Source organism: Nicotiana tabacum, chromosome 3 (assembly GCF_000715075.1).
Source record: "Nicotiana tabacum cultivar K326 chromosome 3, ASM71507v2, whole genome shotgun sequence".
Lineage (NCBI taxonomy): Eukaryota > Viridiplantae > Streptophyta > Magnoliopsida > Solanales > Solanaceae > Nicotiana > Nicotiana tabacum.
Genome location: NC_134082.1, coordinates 214,739,517 through 214,761,831, shown reverse-complemented (window position 1 = coordinate 214,761,831; position 22,315 = coordinate 214,739,517). Strand labels below are relative to the sequence as shown.

Sequence of the window (22,315 nt, the reverse complement as noted above, 5' to 3'; positions counted from 1 at the left end):
CAACAAGACGAGCCTTAAGACGATCAACCTGGCCATCTGGACCAACTTTGACTACATAAACCCAATGACAACCAACAGTAGTTTTACTTGAAGGAAGAGGAACAAGCTCCCAAGTACCACTCGTATGCAAAGCAGATGTCTCGTCAATCATAGCTTATCATCATCCTGGATGAGACATTGCCTCAGTTGTAGACTTAGGGATGGAAATAGAGTACAAAGAAGATACAAAAGCATAATGGGTGATGACACACAATGACACGTTAAACCGACATAATGGGGATTAGCATTAATTGTGGTTTGTATACCTTTCCAAGGTGCAATCGGTGAACTAGGAGACAAGTCCGTAGTAGGAGTAGGGTTAGGTGCAGGACGTGAATCAGTTGGGCGTGGCCGACAATGATAAGTCATAAGTGGTTAGGGATCTAGAAGGAGCAACACTAAACTCCTTAACGGTTGGTATGGGTAAGACTTCTATGGCTGAGAGTGTAGGAGGAGCTATAGTAAACTCCTCAAAAGTCGGTATAGGTAAGACCTTAGATATATCAATGTGGTCAGGAAAGGTAAAGTAAGCTCTAGACTAAAAAAATGTGACATTAGCTGACATAAGGTACCTACGAAGATCAGGTGAGAAACAACAATATCCTTTCTGAACACGAGAATAACCAAGGAAGACACATTTGAGAGCACGAGGAGCTATCTTATCTTTCCCTTGGGCTAAGTTATGAACGAAATATGTGCTCCCAAAAATACGAGGGGGAAGAGAGTATAAAGATGACTGGGGAAACAATACAATGATCTGATTTTGGATGGCAGATAAAGGCATCCGATTAATCAAATAACAAGTTGTGAGAACTAAATTGCCCAAAAAACGCAACGGAACATGAGATTCAATGAGAAGTGTGCAAGCAGTCTCAATGAGATACCTATTCTTTCTCTCTGCAACCCTATTACGTTGAGGGGTATGAGGACAAAATGTCTGATGAATAATTCCTTGAGAAGTCATAAACTACTGAAACTGAGAGGATAAATATTCTAAGGCATTATCACTCCGAAAAGTGCGAATAGAAACACCAAATTGTTTTTTTAATTTCAGCACAATAACTATGGAATATAGAAAACAACTTAGAACAGTCTTTCATTAAAAAAAAGCGAAATACATCTTGAATAATCATCAATGAAATTAACAAAATAAAATCCCAAGGTTGAACTGACTCTACTAGGACCACATATATCAGAATGTACTAAAGAGAAAACAGACTCTGCATGACTCTTAACACTACGCGGAAAGGTGGTTCGGGTATGTTCCCCAAGCTGACACGACTCACAATCTAATGTAGACAAACTAGGCAATCTAGGCACAATCTTCTGAAGCTTGGATAAACTCGGATATCCTAAATATCTGTGAATTAGGGCTGGAGGATCTGTAACGAGAGATTCCATGGAGGGATTGAGTGGCTTAAGGTACCAATCGTCTGTCCCGTATATGGGATTAGTTTGTCCAACTCCTTTTGCTTTAGTTTGTAACCCATTGGCTAAAGTAATTGCGGGAAAAGACGGTGAATACATAATATTTGACAAAAGTTATTTATTACCAGAGATATGATCAGAAGCGCCTGAGTCCATGGCCTACGGTCCAAGAGTACTAGACTGGAAAGCACAAGCAAAAGAATTACCAGCGACAGAAGTATTGGTCTGAGCACCGAAGCTACTTGTGGAGATGTCTACTTACTTGCTCAATACTGAAGGAACTCATTATATTTTCCTTCAGATAAAGAAAATCCCTAGCTACTTGTAGTTTCGGTCGAAGCAACATGAGCATTTCTGGTGGTCGACCATGCAAAGAATAACACAGTTCATGAGTGTGTCCAAGTTTATTACAATAAAAACATTTGGGTCGAGATCTTTCAAAACGACCTTCTCATCGTCTATTCTCCATAGTTTGAGATGCCCGATTTTTCACTGTTTCTGATGTGAGAACATAGGAGTCATCTGTCTGTGTGATGGGTGTGATGAGATCACTGGGTGATGCAGCAAGGCGAAGTAATAGAATAATTCTTGTAGGGATAGTCGGTCTAGCTAAAATCTGGTCACACATTGAATCAAGGTCATTAGGAGGTCTAGCAAGTGTAAGAACTAGAAACATCTTCTGTCGTTGCTCTTGTTGCTTTTCAATACTAGCCGACAACAACAACAACATCCTAGTATAATCCCACCAGTGGGGTCTGGAGAGGGTAGTATGTACGCAGACCTTACCCCTACCCCGAAGGGCAGAGAGGCTGTTTCCAGGAGACCCTCGGCTCAAGAGAGCATATCAAATTCTCAATTTCCTCCATGACTGCCTGTACTTGTCCCAAGTAAGTAGACATATCAAATTCCTTTTTCTTCAAGTTTGTCATCCGTGATATCACATCATAGAAACAAGATATATCATTAGTGTATAAAGTGCTAGTCTTTTCCCAAACTAAATGACATGTCTGGAATGGACGAAACAAAGGCATCAACTTGGAATCAATAGATCTGTCACGCCCCATCCTCGGGGAGCGTGACTGGCGCTCAACCGAGTCAACCCGGTCGAGCAAACTTATTAGACCTTACCTACCCGACTCGTTCATGATTCAAAAAGCGAACGCGTTACCATTAGTTAAACAGGGAAGAGATCGTGCATATAAACATCGCTAGTTCATTTTACATCATATTCATTACGCCATAGTTAAGTTCCCAAAATTACATTCAGTTTACAATTTAGTGGTACAAGAGTTTAAAATACAACACAGTCCAGTGATCCATCCAACACCCATACACAACCCACACAAACATCTACAGAGCCTCTAAAAAGATACAAAAGACAGTCATGATAATGCCGGCAACAAGGCCCTGGCTATACCTCAAAACGTGGTAACTTATGATAAAAGATGTACTACATGACCCCCGGAAGAAAGGGGGCTCACCAAGACTCCTGAGAGGAGGATGCGCCGCTATCTGGGATCCGCACTGTCTACTGCGAAACCACCTACATCCATTCAAAAATGTAGCGCCCCCGGCAAAAGGAACATTAGTATTGTCGAATAGTACTAGTATGCATAACTTAAACACCGTCTCCTTAGAAAGATCAATAGTACAAGAAGAAGTAATCACAAAATCAATTAAAAACTGTAGATAACACCACAACATCAAATAAGGGATCACATAAGTGTTCAAGTAAGATTTTTATAGATTTAACTTAGGCCATTATTAGCATTGCTACCTCATTATTCACAATATCATCGCACTCTTATACAGAGTTCGATCACGACCTGATCGGCTAGGTCATCTCCTTGGAGATATTTTTCCACAATCTCAATTCCCGTTTCAATTCCGGTTCAATTTCCAGCACAATACCACCATGTGTGCGACATGGCGTCCGATCACGGCCCGATCAACTAGGCTGTCTCACTCAAGACATTTCCATTTTCCATCAATCATCTCATTCCATATTTCCCTCACATATTTCAGTTTCTTCGGCACTAGTGGCCACAATTGTTATATCACACTTGGCCGCATTTCATAATTCGAGTTCTTTCCCTTATTTCACATTATTATCAATTTTGTCAACAAGCCTTCCAATTCAAGATATTAAGTACATACACAGAAGAATTTATGAATCATGGACATATAGAGGCTTTCACATACTTTGGCAATTCAACACATACTCCATATCTTTAACACATTCTCAAGTGACAAGATAGCATAATGGGAGCATTCAAATACATTTTTGCACATAAATTCTTACAACACAAACACTATGGAATCTCATCTTCTACCTCAGTCAAGGTTGAGACTTACATCAATTGTATGGACACTATGGGGGTTCAATTTCTAAGAGGAGGATTTTTTAGCCATACATACATCAATAGAGCTTTTCTTTACGTTCTACCATAAATTCCGGGACCCTTAGCACCTTTAATCTATTTTAGAAATGTCACAAGATGATTCAAAAGTTAGAAAGATATGTTTTTAAGGCCTTTTGTGAAAGATTCAACCAACCCATACCCCATCCTTTAACATTTTTAGCTCACATTCATCCTAGGTTCCTTCACAACCCATGCATGCAAACAAATAAACCCCAAGCCTATGAACTATCTTGGTAGTTACACATTTTAGAAGAATTTCAAAATTATGAACTGGCATAGATTCTTACCTTTAAGGAGAAGACTTGGGGAACTTCACTTATCGATTCTTTAAAGTTTAAACAAGAATTTGTGGAGCAATTTTGATTAAGGACACTTCCTCCCTCTTAGACCCTCTTTCTCACTCTAGAAGTACCAGGAAATAGGCTTAAAATGAGCCATTGCATAAGTTATAACGACATGGAGTCGAGTTTAAAATTTAGAAATCTGGAGCCCCGACTCGGATCTGCGATCGCATAATGGTTATGCGGCTCGCAAAGTGACCGCAAAAATAGCCCTTAAGGGCTGAGTTTTCCGCCCAGGCCTGCGACCAGTATGCGGTCCGCATACTTGTTCTGCGGTCGCACAATGCACCGCAGAACCTCCCCTCGCAAAAGCCCAAGGACGATTATGCGATCAATATACGGCCCGCAAAGCGATTATGCGATCGCATAATTAATCGCATAACTGGCCTCAAAATTGGCCAAGTTTTCTGCCTCACTATGCGGCCGATATGCGGTCTGCAGAGTGATTATGCGGCCGCATAATGGGCCGCAGAAATGCATTCTTCTGCGAACATCTTCTTTTAACTTTTTAATGCACAGTTCAATCCAAAAAGTCCGAACCGCCCCTAACTTGGCACCACGATATCCCGGTTTCTAGGAAGAATTTTACGAGGCCTTACAAGATCGTTGTAGGATACTGCATAACTGAGCATCGATCTTTTCCCACTGTGCTTTGGCGTTTTCATCTCCATCACTAACCTTCTTGGATAGGTGATCTTGAACACCTTGACCCTTGTACTACAACTCAACAGAAGAAACCCAGGCTAAGTAGTTTGAACTTCTCATTAAGGATTCCGAAGTAATCATTAAACTTGAATTTTCAGAACCCGTGCTTTTAGAACCAAAACATCTAGTCCCAAAGACATTGTTGGACAAAATAGCAGAACAAATCAAGAACAATAATAACTCACAGATTCATTGAAGAAAAGGACAATGTGGTTCATCGGAAACTGATCAATCGCCGGAATTTGCACAAGTCTTGCCGAAAAAATAAAAAAAGGTTGTCAAAATTTGATGAGACTTCAATGGATAGACTCAGAATAACCCCGTGAGTAATCTGTCCAAAAGAAGCTTCGTCAGAAAAATCATTGTAGCCGTCGGAAAATCAGTGTAGTAGCCGGAAAAATCTCAAAGTGATCGGAGTAAAAAGAAAAAAGTATGAGTAGGCTCGAAATTAGTGGACGATCAAACTGTCCTAAAGGAGCTTTGTCAAAATGTTGTCGGAAAAGGTTGCACTCGCCGCTGCGTGAACTCACGCGCTCAGCGGAACCCTAGCTTTTGCTAGCACGTGAGGGGCTTGTTGCCGGAGAGATTGACTAGGGTTTGGTGGCCAGTGCTTTTTGAACCTAATTGTGGTGTTGGTTTTTGCACAACCCTCAATGAAAGTGTGTTTACGCAGATCTGATCTGATGAGTCACCGGAAAGACGCACGGTGATTGATTTTATTCTACCCCAGATGTTTCTCACTGTCGCTCTGATACCATGTGAGAAATATCACGGTAAAAATATATTATTGATGTGTTTAACTATAATACAAGGACCCCTATTTATAACAATACGTAATACATACACTGATCGACCCCTATTTATAACAATACACAATACATACATTAATCTTATTTCATGTGGGACTATACTTATTTACCATTATATTAACTATCTAACGTAGGTAATAGGTAAAGTACCCACCTTGCAGTCCATCACCTGTGCAATCTCTTCAATACAAGACTCATCTCACACTTACTAGGGTTAATCTTGAGTCTCGAGACAAGGTGGAACCGGATAAGAATTTGCCATAAATATGGTATCTTGGAAAACTTCTGCATTACAAAGAATGTCGTTTACAAATAAAAGGTGAGTGACCATCATGTTGCTATGCCCTCTAAACGAAGCTAAGAAACCCCTCAAAAGACTTCAAGAGACCGCCATATCCATCATATTGCTCTACACTTCCATCACTAATATAAATAACATGAGAGATAATAGATCTTCCTGTCTCACTCCCCCTCAAACTCCTAAAGAAACAACATGGACTCCTGTTCAACAATGGTTTGATTCTTCTTGTTTCTTACAACGGGGTTGCCCAGTAAGCTTAGAAGTTTTGGCCAAAGTTGTTCACACGCTCGAAACGCAAACCAAGGTGGAGATTGAAAATGTTGGTTTATTTTAGTTAACAATGGCATGCTGAAAATGTTGGTTTATGTTTAGTCAACAATGGCATGCCAATTGGAAGAGTTGGTGGAAAGAGTTGGTGTGGATGCTAGGAGGAAGCTTCCTCCTTTGATGTCACCCATGACATCAAGAGGAGGTCTTTACCTCTATAAATAGATGCACTCCTTCACTTGTAGAAATCATCCCAAAATAATACAATACATTGTAGTGAGTAGAGAGTTAAGAGAGAAATTCTCTTAAGTGTAATTGGGAAATCTCCCCTTCCTTTATTAATATTAAAAGGGCAATTGTTCTCTGGTGGACGTAGGATTATTTTGATCCGAACCACGTTAAATCTTGTGTTCTTTCTTTTACGTTTCCGCTAACAATTGGTATCAGAGCGACATGATTCTTTAACGATCCAAGGAGAAAGAACAAGCAAATATGAGTTCCATGAAGTTTGAAATTGATAGATTCAATGGACGCAACAACTTCAATATCTGGAAGATCCAGATGATGGCGTTACTGCGGAGGGAAGGTTCAATCCATGCTATTGACGGAAAGTATCCTACGGATATATCAGCTCCCGACAAGGAGAAGATTGAAGGGGATGCATTGAGTGCAATCCAACTATCCCTTGCACCTAACGTGCTTTGTGAAGTGAGTACGGGTACCGAAGAGACGGCCAAACAGTTGTGGGAAAAGCTAGAAGGGCTATACCAAGACCGATCAGTGACAACAAGAATGTTGTTACAACGGCGTCTTCACACATTTAAGATGGGGTCAGGTACTTCGTTACAAGATCATTTAGATGCGTTTAATAAACTTGTCATGGACTTACAGATTGCAGGAATTAAAAGGAGGAGGAGACGCTTGCATGTGCTTTGCTATTTTCATTGACTTCAGGATATCGTGATATTGAGAATTCAATGATGTATAGCAAGGAGCCTATCAAGCTTGAGCAAGTGCGGCAGGCACTTAACTCTAGTGATGTGCGGAGGCACATTGAAGGAGATAGAGATGACCAGGCAAGTGGCCTCTTTGTAAGAGGCCGGACTAGCCAACAGGGAAAGACCAAATCAAAGCACAGATCAAAGTCTCGTGTGAACAAGAAGAATACAGAGTGTTGGGGTTGTGGCAAGAAGGGGCACTTTGAACGAGATTGCCCAATGTCAAAGTCCAAGGAAAAGGCGAGTGCATCTACAGTTGAACAGGTACATAATTTTGATAATGATTATGTACTAACAACATCGTGTAATAATAATAGTAGTTATGAAAACAAATGGGTGTTAGACTCTGCTTGTACTCTGTCATATGACGTTCCGAAAAGACTGGTTTAGCAGCTACGAGAAAAGTGGAGGAACCGTAGTAATGGGCAATAATGCAACTTGTGCAATAGTTGGCATTGGCTCAGTTCGGGTTTGCTGCCATGATGGAATCGTGAGGACTATTACACAAGTCCGTCATGTTCCTGATCTGAAGAAGAATTTGATCTCCTTGGGTACTCTGGATGAACAAGGCTACAGGTACATGAGCGAAGCAGGAACTATGAAGGTGACTAAAGGTTCTTTAGTCATGCTGAAAGGCAAGCTGGAGAACGGCCTTTACACATTGGTCGGAAGCACCATTGTTGGCTCTGCAAATGCATCTACAGTGCAGTTATCTAATGATGACAAGGCAAGACTATGGCACATGAGACTGGGTCATATGAGCGCACGTGGACTGGAGATGTTGAGCAATCGTAAACTTTTGGAAGGTGAGAAGATCAGTACGCTTGACTTCTGTGAGCACTGCGTTCTAGGGAAGCAGAAGAAGGTCAGCTTCAGCACTGGCAAACACAAGACAAGAGGAGTGCTAGACTACATCCATTCAGATTTATGGGGTCCTTCTAAACTTCCATCGAAGGGCGGAAAGAGGTATCTTCTCATTTTTATTGATGATTTCTCACGAAAGGTTTGGGTGTATTTTTTGAAGGCAAAAAGTGATGCTTTTGAAGCATTTAAAAAGTGGAAGATTTTGGTTGAAAATCAAATGGAGCGGAAAATCAAGTATCTTCGCACAGACAATGGCTTGGAGTTTTGCAATGAAAAGTTTAATGAATTCTGCAAGGTTCATGGGATCTCAAGACATAGGACTGTCAGGCATACCCCACAGCAGAATGGAGTTGCCGAGAGAATGAACAGAACTCTTCTTGAAAAGGCTCGTTGTATGCTCCTACAAGCCAAAATGTCCAAAGTATTTTGGGCTGAAGCAGTTCACACTGTTGCTCATATTGTCAATCGATCTCCAGCATCGGCAATTGACTTTAAGACTCCGAATGAGGTATGGTCAGGTGAACCCTCTAACTATTCATACTTACGAGTATTTGGGTGTCCAGCTTATTATCACATTAATGAAGGAAAGCTTGAACAAAGGGCTAAGAAGGCCATATTCGTAGGGTATGTGGATGGAGTAAAAGGGTACAAACTTTGGTGTTTGTCTTTACTCAAATTTATAGTTAGTAGAGATGTCACCTTCGATGAATCCTCTATACTTGATCCCCGTAAAGTTTCCGTGGAGTTTTCAGGAAACAAGAACAACGAGCAGGTGGAGCTTCCGGTGGAGCTTGCCAAGGAAAAGGATCAAGAGACTCAGGTTAAAGATGAGTCAGAAGATGTAGGCGTTGAAGAACTTGCTGTCAATGAACCATACACAATTGCGAAGGGGAGGGAGAAGAGGCAGACACGAGAACCGGAACGCCTTATAAATCAAGCAAACTTGATTGCATATGCGTTCGTAGCTGCACAAGAAGAGATTAAAGATCTGGAGCCCTCCTCGTATATTGAAGCAACTTCTTGCAAGGATGCCGCACAATGGCGGTTAGCCATGACTGAAGAGATGGAGTCTCTTCACAAGAATCAGACATGGGTCTTAGTGAAAAGACAAAAGGGAAGAGGACAGTTGGATGCAAGTGGGTCTACCGAAAGAAAGAGGGAATTCCTGAAGTGGAAGATGCTAGGTTCAAGGCGAGATTGGTTGCAAAAGGTTTCAGCCAAAAGGAGGGAATTGACTACAATGAGATTTTCTCTCCGGTCGTGAAGCATAGCTCAATTCGCGTGCTACTAGCATTGGTTGCACAATTTGAGTTGGAGCTTCAACAGCTTGATGTCAAAACTGCTTTCTTACACGGTGATCTAGAAGAGACAATCTATATGGATCAACCTGAAGGTTTCCTAGCTGAGGGAAAAGAAGATCACGTATGCCAACTAAAGAAGTCTTTGTATGGTTTGAAGCAATCCCCTAGAAAGTGGTACAAGAGGTTTGATGCATTCATGACTACACATGAATTCTCAAGGAGTGCATTTGATAGTTGTGTGTATCACAAGAAGATGTCTGGTAACTCAATGATTTATTTACTGTTGTATGTTGATGATATGCTTATTACTGCTAACAACATTACAGAGATAAATGCTTTGAAGAAACTATTGAGTAAGGAATTTGACATGAAGGATTTAGGAGCTGCAAAGAAAATCCTTGGTATGGAGATTTCAAGAGAAGACGATGTTGTACATCTTTCTCAGAAGAGGTATGTTGAAAGGGTTCTCGAAAGATTCAACATGCAAACGTGCAAGCCTGTAAGTACACCATTAGCTCGTCATTTTAAACTTTCAGAGTCACAAATGCCTCAGTCCGAGAATGAGGTGGAGCATATGTCAAAGATTCCTTATGCCAGTGCAGTTGGTAGTATTATGTATGCTATGGTATGTACACGTCCAGATATTGCTCAATCTGTAAGTGTGGTAAGTAGATACATGTCCAACCCAGGAAAGAGGCATTGGGAAGCTGTCAAGTGGATATTGAGATATCTCAAAGGAGCTTCTGGTGTTGGTCTTACCTTTCGAAAAAGTGGTACAGGTATTTCAATTCTCGGTTATGTGGATTCTGACTATGCAGGAGATCTTGACAGAAGAAGGTCCACAACTGGATACATCTTTACCCTCGTTGGCAGTGCCGTCAGTTGGAAGTCGATTTTGCAGTCGATTGTCGCTTTATCTACGACAGAAGCAGAATACATGGCAGCAGCGGAGGCGGTAAAGGAAGCTATCTGGTTGAAAAGTTTAGTAGCGGAATTGAGTTTGGTTCAGCTGGAATCAACTTTTAGATGTGATAGTCAGAGTGCTATTCATCTAATGAAAAATCAGAGATTTCATGAGCGCACTAAACACATTGATGTCAGATTTCATTTTATTCGAGATGTTATTGATGAGGGAACTATCAAGGTCGTGAAGGTTATCACAGACGATAATGCTGCAGACATGTTGACCAAGGTTTGCACACTGCAAGGACTTGGCGGGGGTGTGCATCAACTGATGCAACTCCGATGAGAACAGTTGCTAGGTGGAGGTGGTATGTTCAACAATGGTTTGATTCTTCTTGTTTCTTACAACGGGGTTGCCCAGTAAGCTTAGAAGTTTTGGCCAGAGTTGTTCACACGCTCGAAACGCAAACCAAGGTGGAAATTGAAAATGTTGGTTTATGTTTAGTTAACAATGACATGCTGAAAATGTTGGTTTATGTTTAGTCAACAATGGCATGCCAATTGGAAGAGTTGGTGGAAAGAGTTGGTGTGGATGCTAGGAGGAAGCTTCCTCCTTTCATGTCACTCATGACATCAAGAGGAGGTAGTTTGATGTCACCAATGACATCAAGAGGAGGTCTTTACCTCTATAAATAGATGCACTCCTTCACTTGTAGAAATCATCCCAAAATAATACAATACATTGTAGTGAGTAGAGAGTTAAGAGAGAAATTCTCTTAAGTGTAATTGGGAAATCTCCCCTTCCTTTGTTAATTTTAAAAGGGCAATTGTTCTCTGGTGGACGTAGGATTATTTTGATCCGAACCACGTTAAATCTTGTGTTCTTTCTTTTACGTTTCCGCTAACAACTCCCATTCACCAGAATAAAGAACATAATAGTAGAAATGCATAATTTGTTCCATCTCCTCCATTTGTCCCCTAAACCATTGAACTTACCTGCAATAATTTCATAGGATGTCTGACATAATTTACCATCCAATCTTGAAGACTCTTATCTTATTTTGTCCTGCACTAAAGGATTGTTAGTTGTTTTTCTCTTCTCTTCTCTCAATTTTTAATTCTCACTTTCTCACAAGCTTGTTTGATGGTCTATAATCATTTGGTCATTAGAGGCTGCCTCTAAAATTTGATTGGTAGACACGTAAAATTTGTGCTCATGCGTTGATATTTCAGTAAATATAAACATATTGTACTACATTGGTAGCAACAACAACAACAAACCTAATGGAGTCTCACTAGTAGGGTCTGGGGAGGGTAGTGTGTAAACAAACCTTACCCCTACCCTTGGGAGGTAGAGAGGTTTTCGATAGACCCCAAGAAGATAAAAGAACAATAGAAATTAAGCAATAACAATAACAATGGCAAGAAAGATAATACCAGCAATCTAAGAGCCAAAACAAAATGGGAGAAAGCAATAACAACAAGCAGTAACAACGGCAAGATAGTAGGAGATCGAAGTGGAAGATAGTAAGAAAACAACATGTAATACTAGTAATCTAAGAACAACATACTAGCCCTAAAAAACCCGGTACGAAACAGAAAAATGCTCGACTACTTATTAACCTTCTACCCTTATTTTCGACGTCCACACCTTCCTATCAAGGGCCATGTCTTCGATAAGCTGAAGTCGCGCCATCTTCTGCCTGATCACCTCTCCCCAATACTTCTTAGGCCGCCCTCTACCTCGTCTCATACCCGCAAAAGGCAACCGCTTACACCTTCTTACTGAGGCATCTAAGCTTTTCCTCTTCACATGCCTGAACTATCTAAACCTCGCTTCCCTCCATGGGGGCCACGCTCACCTTCACCCTGATATCTTTATTCTTGATCTTATCCAACCTAGTATGCCCGTACATCCATCTCATCATCCTCATTTTTGCTACTTTCATTTTCTGGATATGGGAGTTCTTGACTGGTCAGCATTCTGTCCCATACATCATAGTCGGTCTAATTACCATTTTGTAGAACTTACCTTTAAGTCTTGGTGGCACATTCTTGTCACACAAGACACCAGATGCTAACCTCTATTTCATCCACCCCGTCCCCTATACGGTGTGTGACATCCTCATCAATCTTCCTATTTCCTTGTGAATCAAGCCTCACGTCCATGTCCTCTTCCCCGTCACGTCACTGAACTTGCGCTCCAAGTATTCTGTCTTAGTCCTGCTCAACTTGAAGCCGTTAGGGTCTGTCTCCAAACCTCCAACTTCTCGTTAACACTGCCTCGCGTCTCATCATTCAGTACTTTATCATCAACGAATAACATACACTATGGCATATCCCCTTGAATATGGTGCTTCAGTGCGTCCATCGCAAAGGCAAATAAGAACGTGTTGAGCGCAAATCCTTGGTGTAACCCCATCACAAGCGGAAAATTATCCGAGTCTCCTCCCAATGTCCTCACCTGATTCTTGTGGTACACTAATCTTTAATGTAGGCTGTAAATCATTTTGATAAACTAGGTTCGGAATAATTTCCTAGCTTTTAGTAACCTTCCGTGTACATACTGTTAATTGTTCTCGTGCATAAAAGTAACCCCAAACTAATTCTATCTTTTTCTTAGTCTTTTATTGTATTATTTATTTATTTTGTGTTATGGGTCTCGATTTAAACAGGTGGATGATTCTACCTTTTATGGTGATGGAGTAATGGTTGACCTGCCTGACAGCCTTGAACAATTCAGGATGAACCTGACAGAACTTCTAGTGGATGTTTGTCAGCTTTTAGGTTCTACAGCATTTATCCAGAAGGTATCATTAGCCCAAAAGTTTGGTAATTAATTTTATTTTTGATAAAGTTATATGATTTCATTAATGAAGGGTATAAATACCCTTATACAACCAGTATACCAGAAAAAAAAAAGCCTCAGAAATAAGTATGGCTCTTTACAAAAGACACCCAATCTTCTATGAAGTTTTCTGAATTAGTTTTTTCTGATTTCTACAATTATTTTGAGTAGCAGCCATAGTGTAATCCTGGAAATTCCTGCACAGGTTTTTCCTTAGTTTCCATTCTTGACTCAGAAAACTAGACCAGATAATTCCAGAAATATGTACTGTAATTTGAGCCTAACCCGAGAAGCAAATGATTTCCTTTCAAGTTCTTCATCTTTCAATGATTGGACATGTTTTTTGCTTCAGATTTGCATTTTCTTGGTTGCTCAAGTTTGTCACCTCACTTCCTTCTCGTCCTATCAATACCTGGCACCATCCATTTACCCTCTCATCTTTAACAGAAACATTCAACCACTATTCATATCTAGTTTCCTATCCAGTATTTCCTTTTCATATTTTGCCGTTACTGCTAAATAATGATCTTGTTTGGTTATTTCCCTGTTTAAAATTCTTTTTCTTTTCATCTTTTGACAGCCTTTTAAATACTTCTGGAACTTATTTTCAAGATAGCAACTTTGTTATCTAACTTCTTCTATTAGTCAAATGACTTTTGCTTTTGTATTAAATATCAGATCTTCCTTGGAGGTTGGACCAGTAACAGCTTAAATATTCCTTGGAAGGAGGTGGAAGCCAAAATGTTTGCACTTAATGCGGTTAGTACTGTGAACCAAAGCCTTGGCAGTAACATATGCATTCTTGTGCTCATCTCCTACTTAATGCTGCATTTATATACTGAATTCTTTGTGGTCTAGCGTTGGGATAAAGGTCAGAATCTAAAGCAGAAAATGAAAAGAAAAACATAAAGGACAAACAGAAGAGAAAATAAACCATAAAATTCTTTTTTCAAAAATGCAGGAAGAACAGCATATTTTACATTAATAACTGCCGCTGCAGCAATAAACCGTGGATAGTTTTAGCCATCAATTTCTTGGTAGAGGTGGAAGCATGATTCTAATGCGACAATACCTGCTGGATGATTGATCTATACTCCTGTTACTGATATGTGTAGCGTTGTGAGGTAAAAGTGTTTCAGAACAGTGAGAACGCTTAGTACTTAATAGCATAGACCATTGACTCTATTTTAGCTGTGCTATGAACTCACACAGCTGTGTGCGAGAGGCAGAGGCTCAATTGCTGTAGTTAACACCTAGTTTTAATTGCACCAATGCACTTATATCTGGCTATAGAGCTCGAATACTTAAACTGCTGTTAATCAAAATTACGAATCCTATTTTAGATGTTTGGAAGAGATAAAATAATGTTTTCGAAATCCAAAGCTGAACTAAATAATAATTAGAAGTTGCATTTAAGGTATCCTCATAAATATGTTTGATAGATATAAGGTCATGATCTATTCCTATGTCATTTTGACAATAAAATTCCACTTATTAAAATCTCTGTCAAAATGTTTACTTCATCTTAGGTTAGGTGTTTGAATGTTTCCTTGATAAACCGCCAAGTAAATGTCCAAATGTATTTTGTTTTTATTTCAATAATTCAATGTAAGTTTTCCAATTCACCAAATGGTTCCAAAACATTTATATCATCGAATGTAAGCTACCCATCTATCCATACAAAAAAACCATCTACCTGCACAAAAAAAATTCTTTCTTTATGTTAAATTTGTGACCATCTCATCAAAAAGTTTAAGCTATTAAAGAAAACACACTTTTAATTACTTAGAGCCTATTTGGTTTAGCTGAATTTAAGTAGCTTTCAAGCACTAAGTGTTGAGGAACAATTTTTAAAGTGTCGGAGCTGAATTTATGAATAAACAATTACGTGGTTGGATGAAGTGCTAAAACTGAAAATAAGTTGATGTGTTTGGTTAAAAGGTGTTGACAAACATTTTTTTCTGTTAAAATGATTGAAATATCCTTAAAACTGTCAATAGGAAAACTGAGCTTATTTTTCCAATATTTTATGTTTAAATTAGTTCAAATACAAATTGATTTGTGTCTCAATTAACTTTAAGTTATCAAATGTATATAAATTTATGTTTAATAAATATAATTTATTTATTTAAATAACATATAATCTTCAATATTTAATAATTTGATTAAAATTTGTAAGTGAAAAGCAAAGTTAAATAGTGCAAAATATTCGTATAAAAATAAGCATTCAGATAGCCAGAGCCGACAAAATTTAACTAAAACATCATTTTTGTAACGTGAAAGAAAAGAAAAAAGAAATTCAAATTCCCAAAGCGTTCAAATAAAAAGTAATAGTTGAGGATTATATTCCATAAATGATCATTTTGTAATTTGATTTGCCCCCACAAACGTAATAGATGAGGATGGTTTTCAAATTCGTTTCTTGCTGATATTGTCAAGTTCAGATGCCAAATTCTTTACGGTTTCAGTACCAGATCCCAGAAGTATTGTTTACACATTAATTGGTAGAACCACCTTTCACTTTGTTCAAAATTGGTTATGAGTGAAATTCATATAAGAGAGAATGGTAGAAGCAAGTAGCAGAAATGTTTGGAGGGCTATTCCCTTATGCATTGCTTGGACTGTTTGGATGGAAAGGAATATGAGGTGCTTTGAAGGCAAAAAAGAGCATTTATCCTTGTTCAAGTTCAGATGTCTCCAAAACTTGTACTATTGGCAAAGGGGAAACAGTGTATTAAACTTTTCTGATTTGTTGGACTTGTTAAAGGTGATCAGTCTGTAATGTAAAACAAGTCGAGTTTCTTGTAATTCCGTAGGAGTACTATTTGGAGATTGTAAAAGAATGTAAAGAATAATAATGTAAAAGTCTTGGTCATATTTAAAAACTTTTTAAGCTAACAAGCTATAAGCTGGTATGTCCAACTTGTTGCTTTTGACTTATTTTGGCTTAAAACATTGTTGTCAAAGGCGAAAAGCTCTAAAAAGTGCACTAGGTCTATTTGGGCTTGAAGCGCAAAACGCACTTAAAAGTGTGGGCTTTAGTTAAAATAGGCGCAATGAAAAAAAAAAACTTATATGTAATTCAAGAACAAAGTAACAAATTCATTCATAATGTTCCCCTTAGCAGCTAATACACTTATTTCCGATTATTGTTGTTGTTAGTGACGCTTGATTCAAGATAGAACTCATGGGAAATAAGGCGCATGCCTTAGTACCTTGCCTTATACTGAAGCGCAACTTAAGCGACGCGAAGCGCCCACCTTGAGCTTTTCTGAGCTTCAAGACTTAAGCGCGCCTTAAATGAGCCTTTGACAACACTGGTTTAAAAGCACTTTTGGTGTTCGACAAACTCCAAAATAAGCCAAACAATGTTTTTAAGCTGGTTTGACCAGCTTTTAAGCCAATCCAAACAGCCTCTTAAATATGTCTTCGACATGTCTTCTCATGTGCGACCTGATTCTTTTTCATGGGTCAAGCACGTGGAACTTCTTTTGATAATGATCCATTTACTTAATTATGTCTTTAACACTTTACGATAAAATTGTAAATGAAAGAAAAATGAGCTCTTGATGTTTCTTAAATTCGTCTCATCGCCATGAAACATCCACCTACTCCTTTCATCAAACTGTCCATAAAATGACTACCGGCTTGATTTCCATGCCCTCAGTTCCCAAGCTGCTCGACCCTTCAACTTATAGTAGCTTCTGATACCTGTGGAAGAGCCCAGTTGGCCCACTGCCTAATGCCATCTATCCGTTCAACAATGTAAGTATAAGTGCTCCACTACACGAACTTACATAAATAGGTTTCCTTTCTCTAAGATTTCCCAGCTTGGAGATTGCATTGTAAATTTCACTCAATGTGAAACAAGAGACTTTTGTTGGTGCTTTAAACTTCCATATCGCTTAGTACCTCCATGCCATTCTATCCTATCATCTCCAATTGCGGTGTAACTATATATGTTCTGTACATGCACTAGATGTCATGATCACGTATATTTGTGTAAACACAATATTCACATCTAGTATATAGATTATGCCATAAAAGGGTTTTTTTTTCACCCGCATTTAGTAGAATGGAAGATTACGTGTACGGCTCTTCCTAGTATATCTCTTAACTAATGGGATACTAGTCCCTGGAATCTATCCTGCAATATAAGTACCTATAATTACTCTTAACTTATTACCACTACAAAATACATGTTGATTGATTATACGCATTATTGGTTGACTTTTTACAACACTGTCACGTTGGAGCTCTATTCAGAATTTTTGTGAAGATATCACCTAACTTTTCTCGTATCATGATATGCATTATCGAGATAATCTTCTGTTAAATCTTTTTGTAAACAAAACAACTTATGAAGACATAATTAAGTAAATAAAAGTGTGCTCTATCTATATGTTACCTTATTAAAAAAAAAAGAAAAAAAGTGTGCTCTATCTAACAGCTTAAGATTTTAGATGAGATGATCACACACTTCAACATGGTATTAGAAAAGGCAAAGGTCCTTGGTTCGAGTCTTACTGTCACCCATTATCAAAAAGAACTTCCATGTGCTTGGCCCATGAAAAAGAATCATGCCCGCATGAGAGGGGGCATGTTCAAGACATCAGTAAATAAAAGTGTGCTCTCTCTAACAACTTAAATTTTTTAGATGAGATGGTCACACACTTCAACAGCGACAATCAATCTTTATATGTTCAGTTCGCTCATGAAATGCTAAGTTAGAAACAATATAAAGAGCATGATGATTATCACACCACAACTTAGCAGGTTGAGTGGTCTTAAGACCAAACCTCATCTATCAACTGCATATCTACATTACCTTGCACATGGATTGTGCGTAGCTCATTACCTTGGTTCAACACTAGATCGGGGGACTACCACTACTTTTTACCTTTTCTGCTACTCCATCTCTAGCAAGACCTGTATCCTCTTGTTCTCCACGCAGTGTTAGATCCCCCATTCTGCATCTGAAACACGTAAGTGGTTACTATAGAGCAGACCGCCTAGTTGGAAGTGGCAGGTGCTCCTTCCAAGTGACACAAGATTTGGCCCAAAATCACCCAATGATTACTAGTTGGAGTAGACATGAATTTCATACTGCACTGCCCAAGTAACAGTGTCAGGTCACATCCTGTAAGATGGTTTTAACTTCCCAGCTTATCTCCTGTGCATCTCAAGATCTTTAAACGATGAACTCCCTCTGTCATAATTTTATGTTTGTAGTCACTAGTGCACTTCAAGGCTTATCACCTGATTTTTCTATTTCAACCAATAAATTCAGGAGATTATTCCTCTTAAATGAAAAGGTACTTTTCTTGCGCCTTGTGATTTCATTTCTCAAAGATACTTAACAAACCAAATCTTTTGTTTAAATCTAATTTTGTGTTCAGCAGTTTGTCTTTGTCGGAATCACAAAACTTATTTTTACTTTCTTCCATTTTATGAAACTAATACAGAGCATGCTAGGTGCGCAAGCTGGCCTGGGCACCACCCGCATAAAAAAATATTAAATGTATATTCATAGTTCTTTTCATAGAATATTTCTAACTAATTCGGATTAATAAAAAATTCTAACGAATTAGAGATACAAATCCATACAATCACTATTTGCTTGAGATGCTACTGCCATGCTCTCTTCTCTCCTGCTCTGCATCAGATCTCTGCAAGTGCCAGGCTTCCAGGCATTAAATTCCCCGACATTGAACAATCTTGCAATGTAATAGTAAGTGATTGAAGTCACTCCTTCCTTTTACGCTCTTTTGTGATCACATTGCTTCTTCGAGATATCTCTAAGCAAATCCTTCTTTACATTCTTTTGTTTTGTTGGAATACATACATGATTTTTCAGCCATAGTTTGTGATCATGTACTTATATTTTCTGTAGAGACCTATTTCTTTTTTCGAGCTCTTGCTGTTTTCAGCAATCCTCTTTAACTGTCCTGCATGATTTGATTGTAAAAGAGCTGGTAATTTGACATTAGTGTGTCATGCCTTCTGCACTTTTCTTTGGCTTCACATATGGTTTGCATTCTCAAATCATGTTGTTTCTCTGTTAATGATCACTTTACTGATTATGTTTTTGCTTACGCTTCATTTATAAGAATGATACAAACTTGATTATTCTAGGAAGTTCACTGTATGATTTCTTTTCTGTTTCAGATAGCTGAAGTTATTATCACGGAAGCCCAAGAGAATGATTTCTCTTTTATTATTCCCTTGGTCACAATTTTATCTAGTAGGCCACGTGATGATGCTAAGGGCTTCATGAGACTTGTATGTGTTATCTTACTCGATTTTCCTTGTTTCACTTATCCTTGTAAAGACAAAAGGGGATTGCAAGAACTGATGAAATTGTTAGGAAGAAAGATAAGCATACTGAAAATTTTGTAGACAATAATTCTGGGCTAACTATTTGCTTCATTAGGTCTGAGTTATGGCAATGTTTAGTACCTTTTGATTGACCTCCTCCTTTCCTTAATTATGTTCCATTTTTTTCTTGTTTGCTGTTCCAGGTATACAAATCAGCTGCAGAGGTTGTTGCTTCCTATTCAAAGTGGATATCTTCTTGTCAAACTAACGCCAGATCTTTGCTGTAAGAATTCTCTTTCCATGTTCTTTCAAATAAGATAGAAACCAAAACATATGTTGATACAGTGCGGGAGCAGGCCATGTCTTATCAGTTTAGGTTTTGTTTTATTTTCTGATGCTTTTAAGCTGTAGGGTTGGTTTTGAACCTTTTTGTCTCTAATTGCAAAGCTGTTTAAAACTAATAGTAAGGGTAATTTGGAAACTTTAGCTATAGTTTTTGGTAGGGTCCTATATTGAGGTCTTATCGTTTTTAATTAGCTTTTTGGAGATTGTACTTCTCTCGAAAAACAATTGCTGGTGGCTTTCTTTCTGGAATTTTGCTTTGCTTAAACCAGCTTGATTCTGCTTCACTTTCTTTTTTTCTTCCTTTGGGATAGTTTTACATGCAAATCTCTGCAAATTGCACCAAGTCATCAGCATGCCACTCCCCATACTTCTCTTTTTTCTCCTAGATTTCCAGCTTAAAATGAAGTCTCTAATAGTCCAAGGCATCACCCATGGATTCTAAGCAGGTTCAACCAATGTCCCTTGTTTGTGGCTGAGTGCAGCAATGGATGGTCCACATCCTCCCTCAAACTTTTTTTTGATGACCGAGAAATCCGTCTGGGGCCGATTCTTTGGACCAACCGCAGCCTTCGAAACTCGGTGGATAATGGGCCCAACCCTCTACCCTTCTCCACTTAAATACCAGGCTTTGCTTTGCATGGTGTGGGGGGCTTGAACCTGTGACCTAAGACACAAATCCACCACCCTTTGCCACTTGAGCTAGGCCTTGGGGGCTCCTCCCTCAAACTTTAACACATTTATTCTCACAGTTGCTTGCTACGACTCTTCCCCAAGTGCTTGGCTCTCCAAATGCACTTCCTAGTCAGCCTTATTAGAGACTCTTAGGCCTCATTTGTTTGCACTTAATGGAGGTCTGAATCTTAATCATTCAGATCTCCGACATTAAGTTTGTTTGTTTTTAAAGTCTGAATCTTAATTGTTCAGATCTTAATCATTAAGTGTATTTGTTATTTTTACTTTACAGCCACTTAATGAGTCTGAATAGATCTGTATAATTAAGATATATAAGAGAGGCTTAATTTCATTAAGATGCTATCATCCATATTCATTATTAACTGCTGACACCGCCTCCCATTATCAACTACTACCATGCCACCCACCAACACCACCATCCTCAATCATAGCCGCCACCATCATCGACTACCACCACCCACCACCATCATTCTCAACCACAACTAAAATTTATCCACCTCAACTACCACAACTAACCACCCCATAACCATCAACAAACATAGCTGGTACTGCCGATCATTATAAACCACCACCACCACCACCCACCATTATTAACTGTCACCACCCACCACCATCATAATCACCACCACTATCAATCACCACTAATTACTACGCTGAACCATCACGACCAACCAAAACTATCACCAACTACCGCCTCTAGTCGGTATTCACAAGCACTATCGTTAGCCATCACCATCAGCAACTATCATATTTTAAAAAACTATATATTTTATTGATAGAATATTAGATTATATTAATTAGTATTTCATTTGAATTTTTATGTTTATTAATTTTCAAATAAAGATAAATTTTATACATTCAAATGTTAAAAAACAATCTTAAGTTTTTAGTATTCAGATCTTAATACACATCTTCATATTCAGATTCAAATGTCTTAATCATAATATATATCTTAATATTCAGACGTGTATTCAAATTCAGATGTCTTAATCTTAAAAAAAAAAACAAATGAGGCCTTAGCTCTTTAACAAGTAGCATTAATTCAAATTCTTCTACATGAGTCTAGAATGCCTATGCATGATAAAAACTCAAACTTTACATCAACTCGATACCCTCCAAGTGTCCAACAACCTGCTAACAAGTTCCATGTATGTGTAAAATGCATGAATATGCATATGTAGATGATATGCATGAATGTTTCTACATGAGTCTAGAATGTCCATGCATGATAAAGACTCAAATTCTACATCAATCGACACCTCCTCGGTGGCCAATAACACTGCGCACACACGACCCAAGGTAAAATGGATGATCTTGTGTACATGAGTCTAGAATGTTCAATGCATAATAAAGACTCAAACTCTACATCAACAGATACATCCCCTGTGTTTGAAACCTCTCCGATGTCTAATAACATTACGCAACACATGACCCAAGGTGAAATGGATCACTTGACTCCATAGGGATGCATCCAAATCCATGTGCCCGATCATTATAGCTCCACAATCAATCATCAATCCATGTCCCATTGTGCCTAAATCATATTTAACCGAAAAAGTCATAATCATATCAACCACAAGAAATGAACCATCGTGCCACAATCATATTAACCCGCATGACACAAACCATCGTGCCATAACCTTAGTCCATATAACCATATGCAGAGATGTATACATATGAACAACAACAACAACCCAGTATAATCCCACAAGTGGGGTTGTATACGTATGAA

The 22,315-nt window shown here is 38.7% G+C and overlaps 1 protein-coding gene across 12 annotated transcripts in view; it reads left to right on the top strand.

Annotated features, from left to right (window-relative positions):
- Positions 1-22,315, top strand: part of LOC107776112 (transportin MOS14) — a 67,316-nt gene that overhangs the window by 26,248 nt on the left and 18,753 nt on the right. For 4 of the 12 annotated variants that reach the window (XM_075250591.1, XM_075250590.1, XM_075250597.1 and 1 more), the window contains 5 exons: positions 13,055-13,189; positions 13,906-13,986; positions 18,893-18,958; positions 19,396-19,509; positions 19,749-19,828. In XM_075250591.1, the coding sequence (XP_075106692.1) occupies positions 13,055-13,189; positions 13,906-13,986; positions 18,893-18,958; positions 19,396-19,509; positions 19,749-19,828 (476 nt within the window). Of the gene's footprint in view, positions 1-13,054; positions 13,190-13,905; positions 13,991-18,892; positions 18,959-19,395; positions 19,510-19,748; positions 19,829-22,315 lie in introns of all 12 variants that reach the window. The other 8 variants (XM_075250594.1, XM_075250592.1, XM_075250600.1 and 5 more) reach the window with 2 other exon arrangements.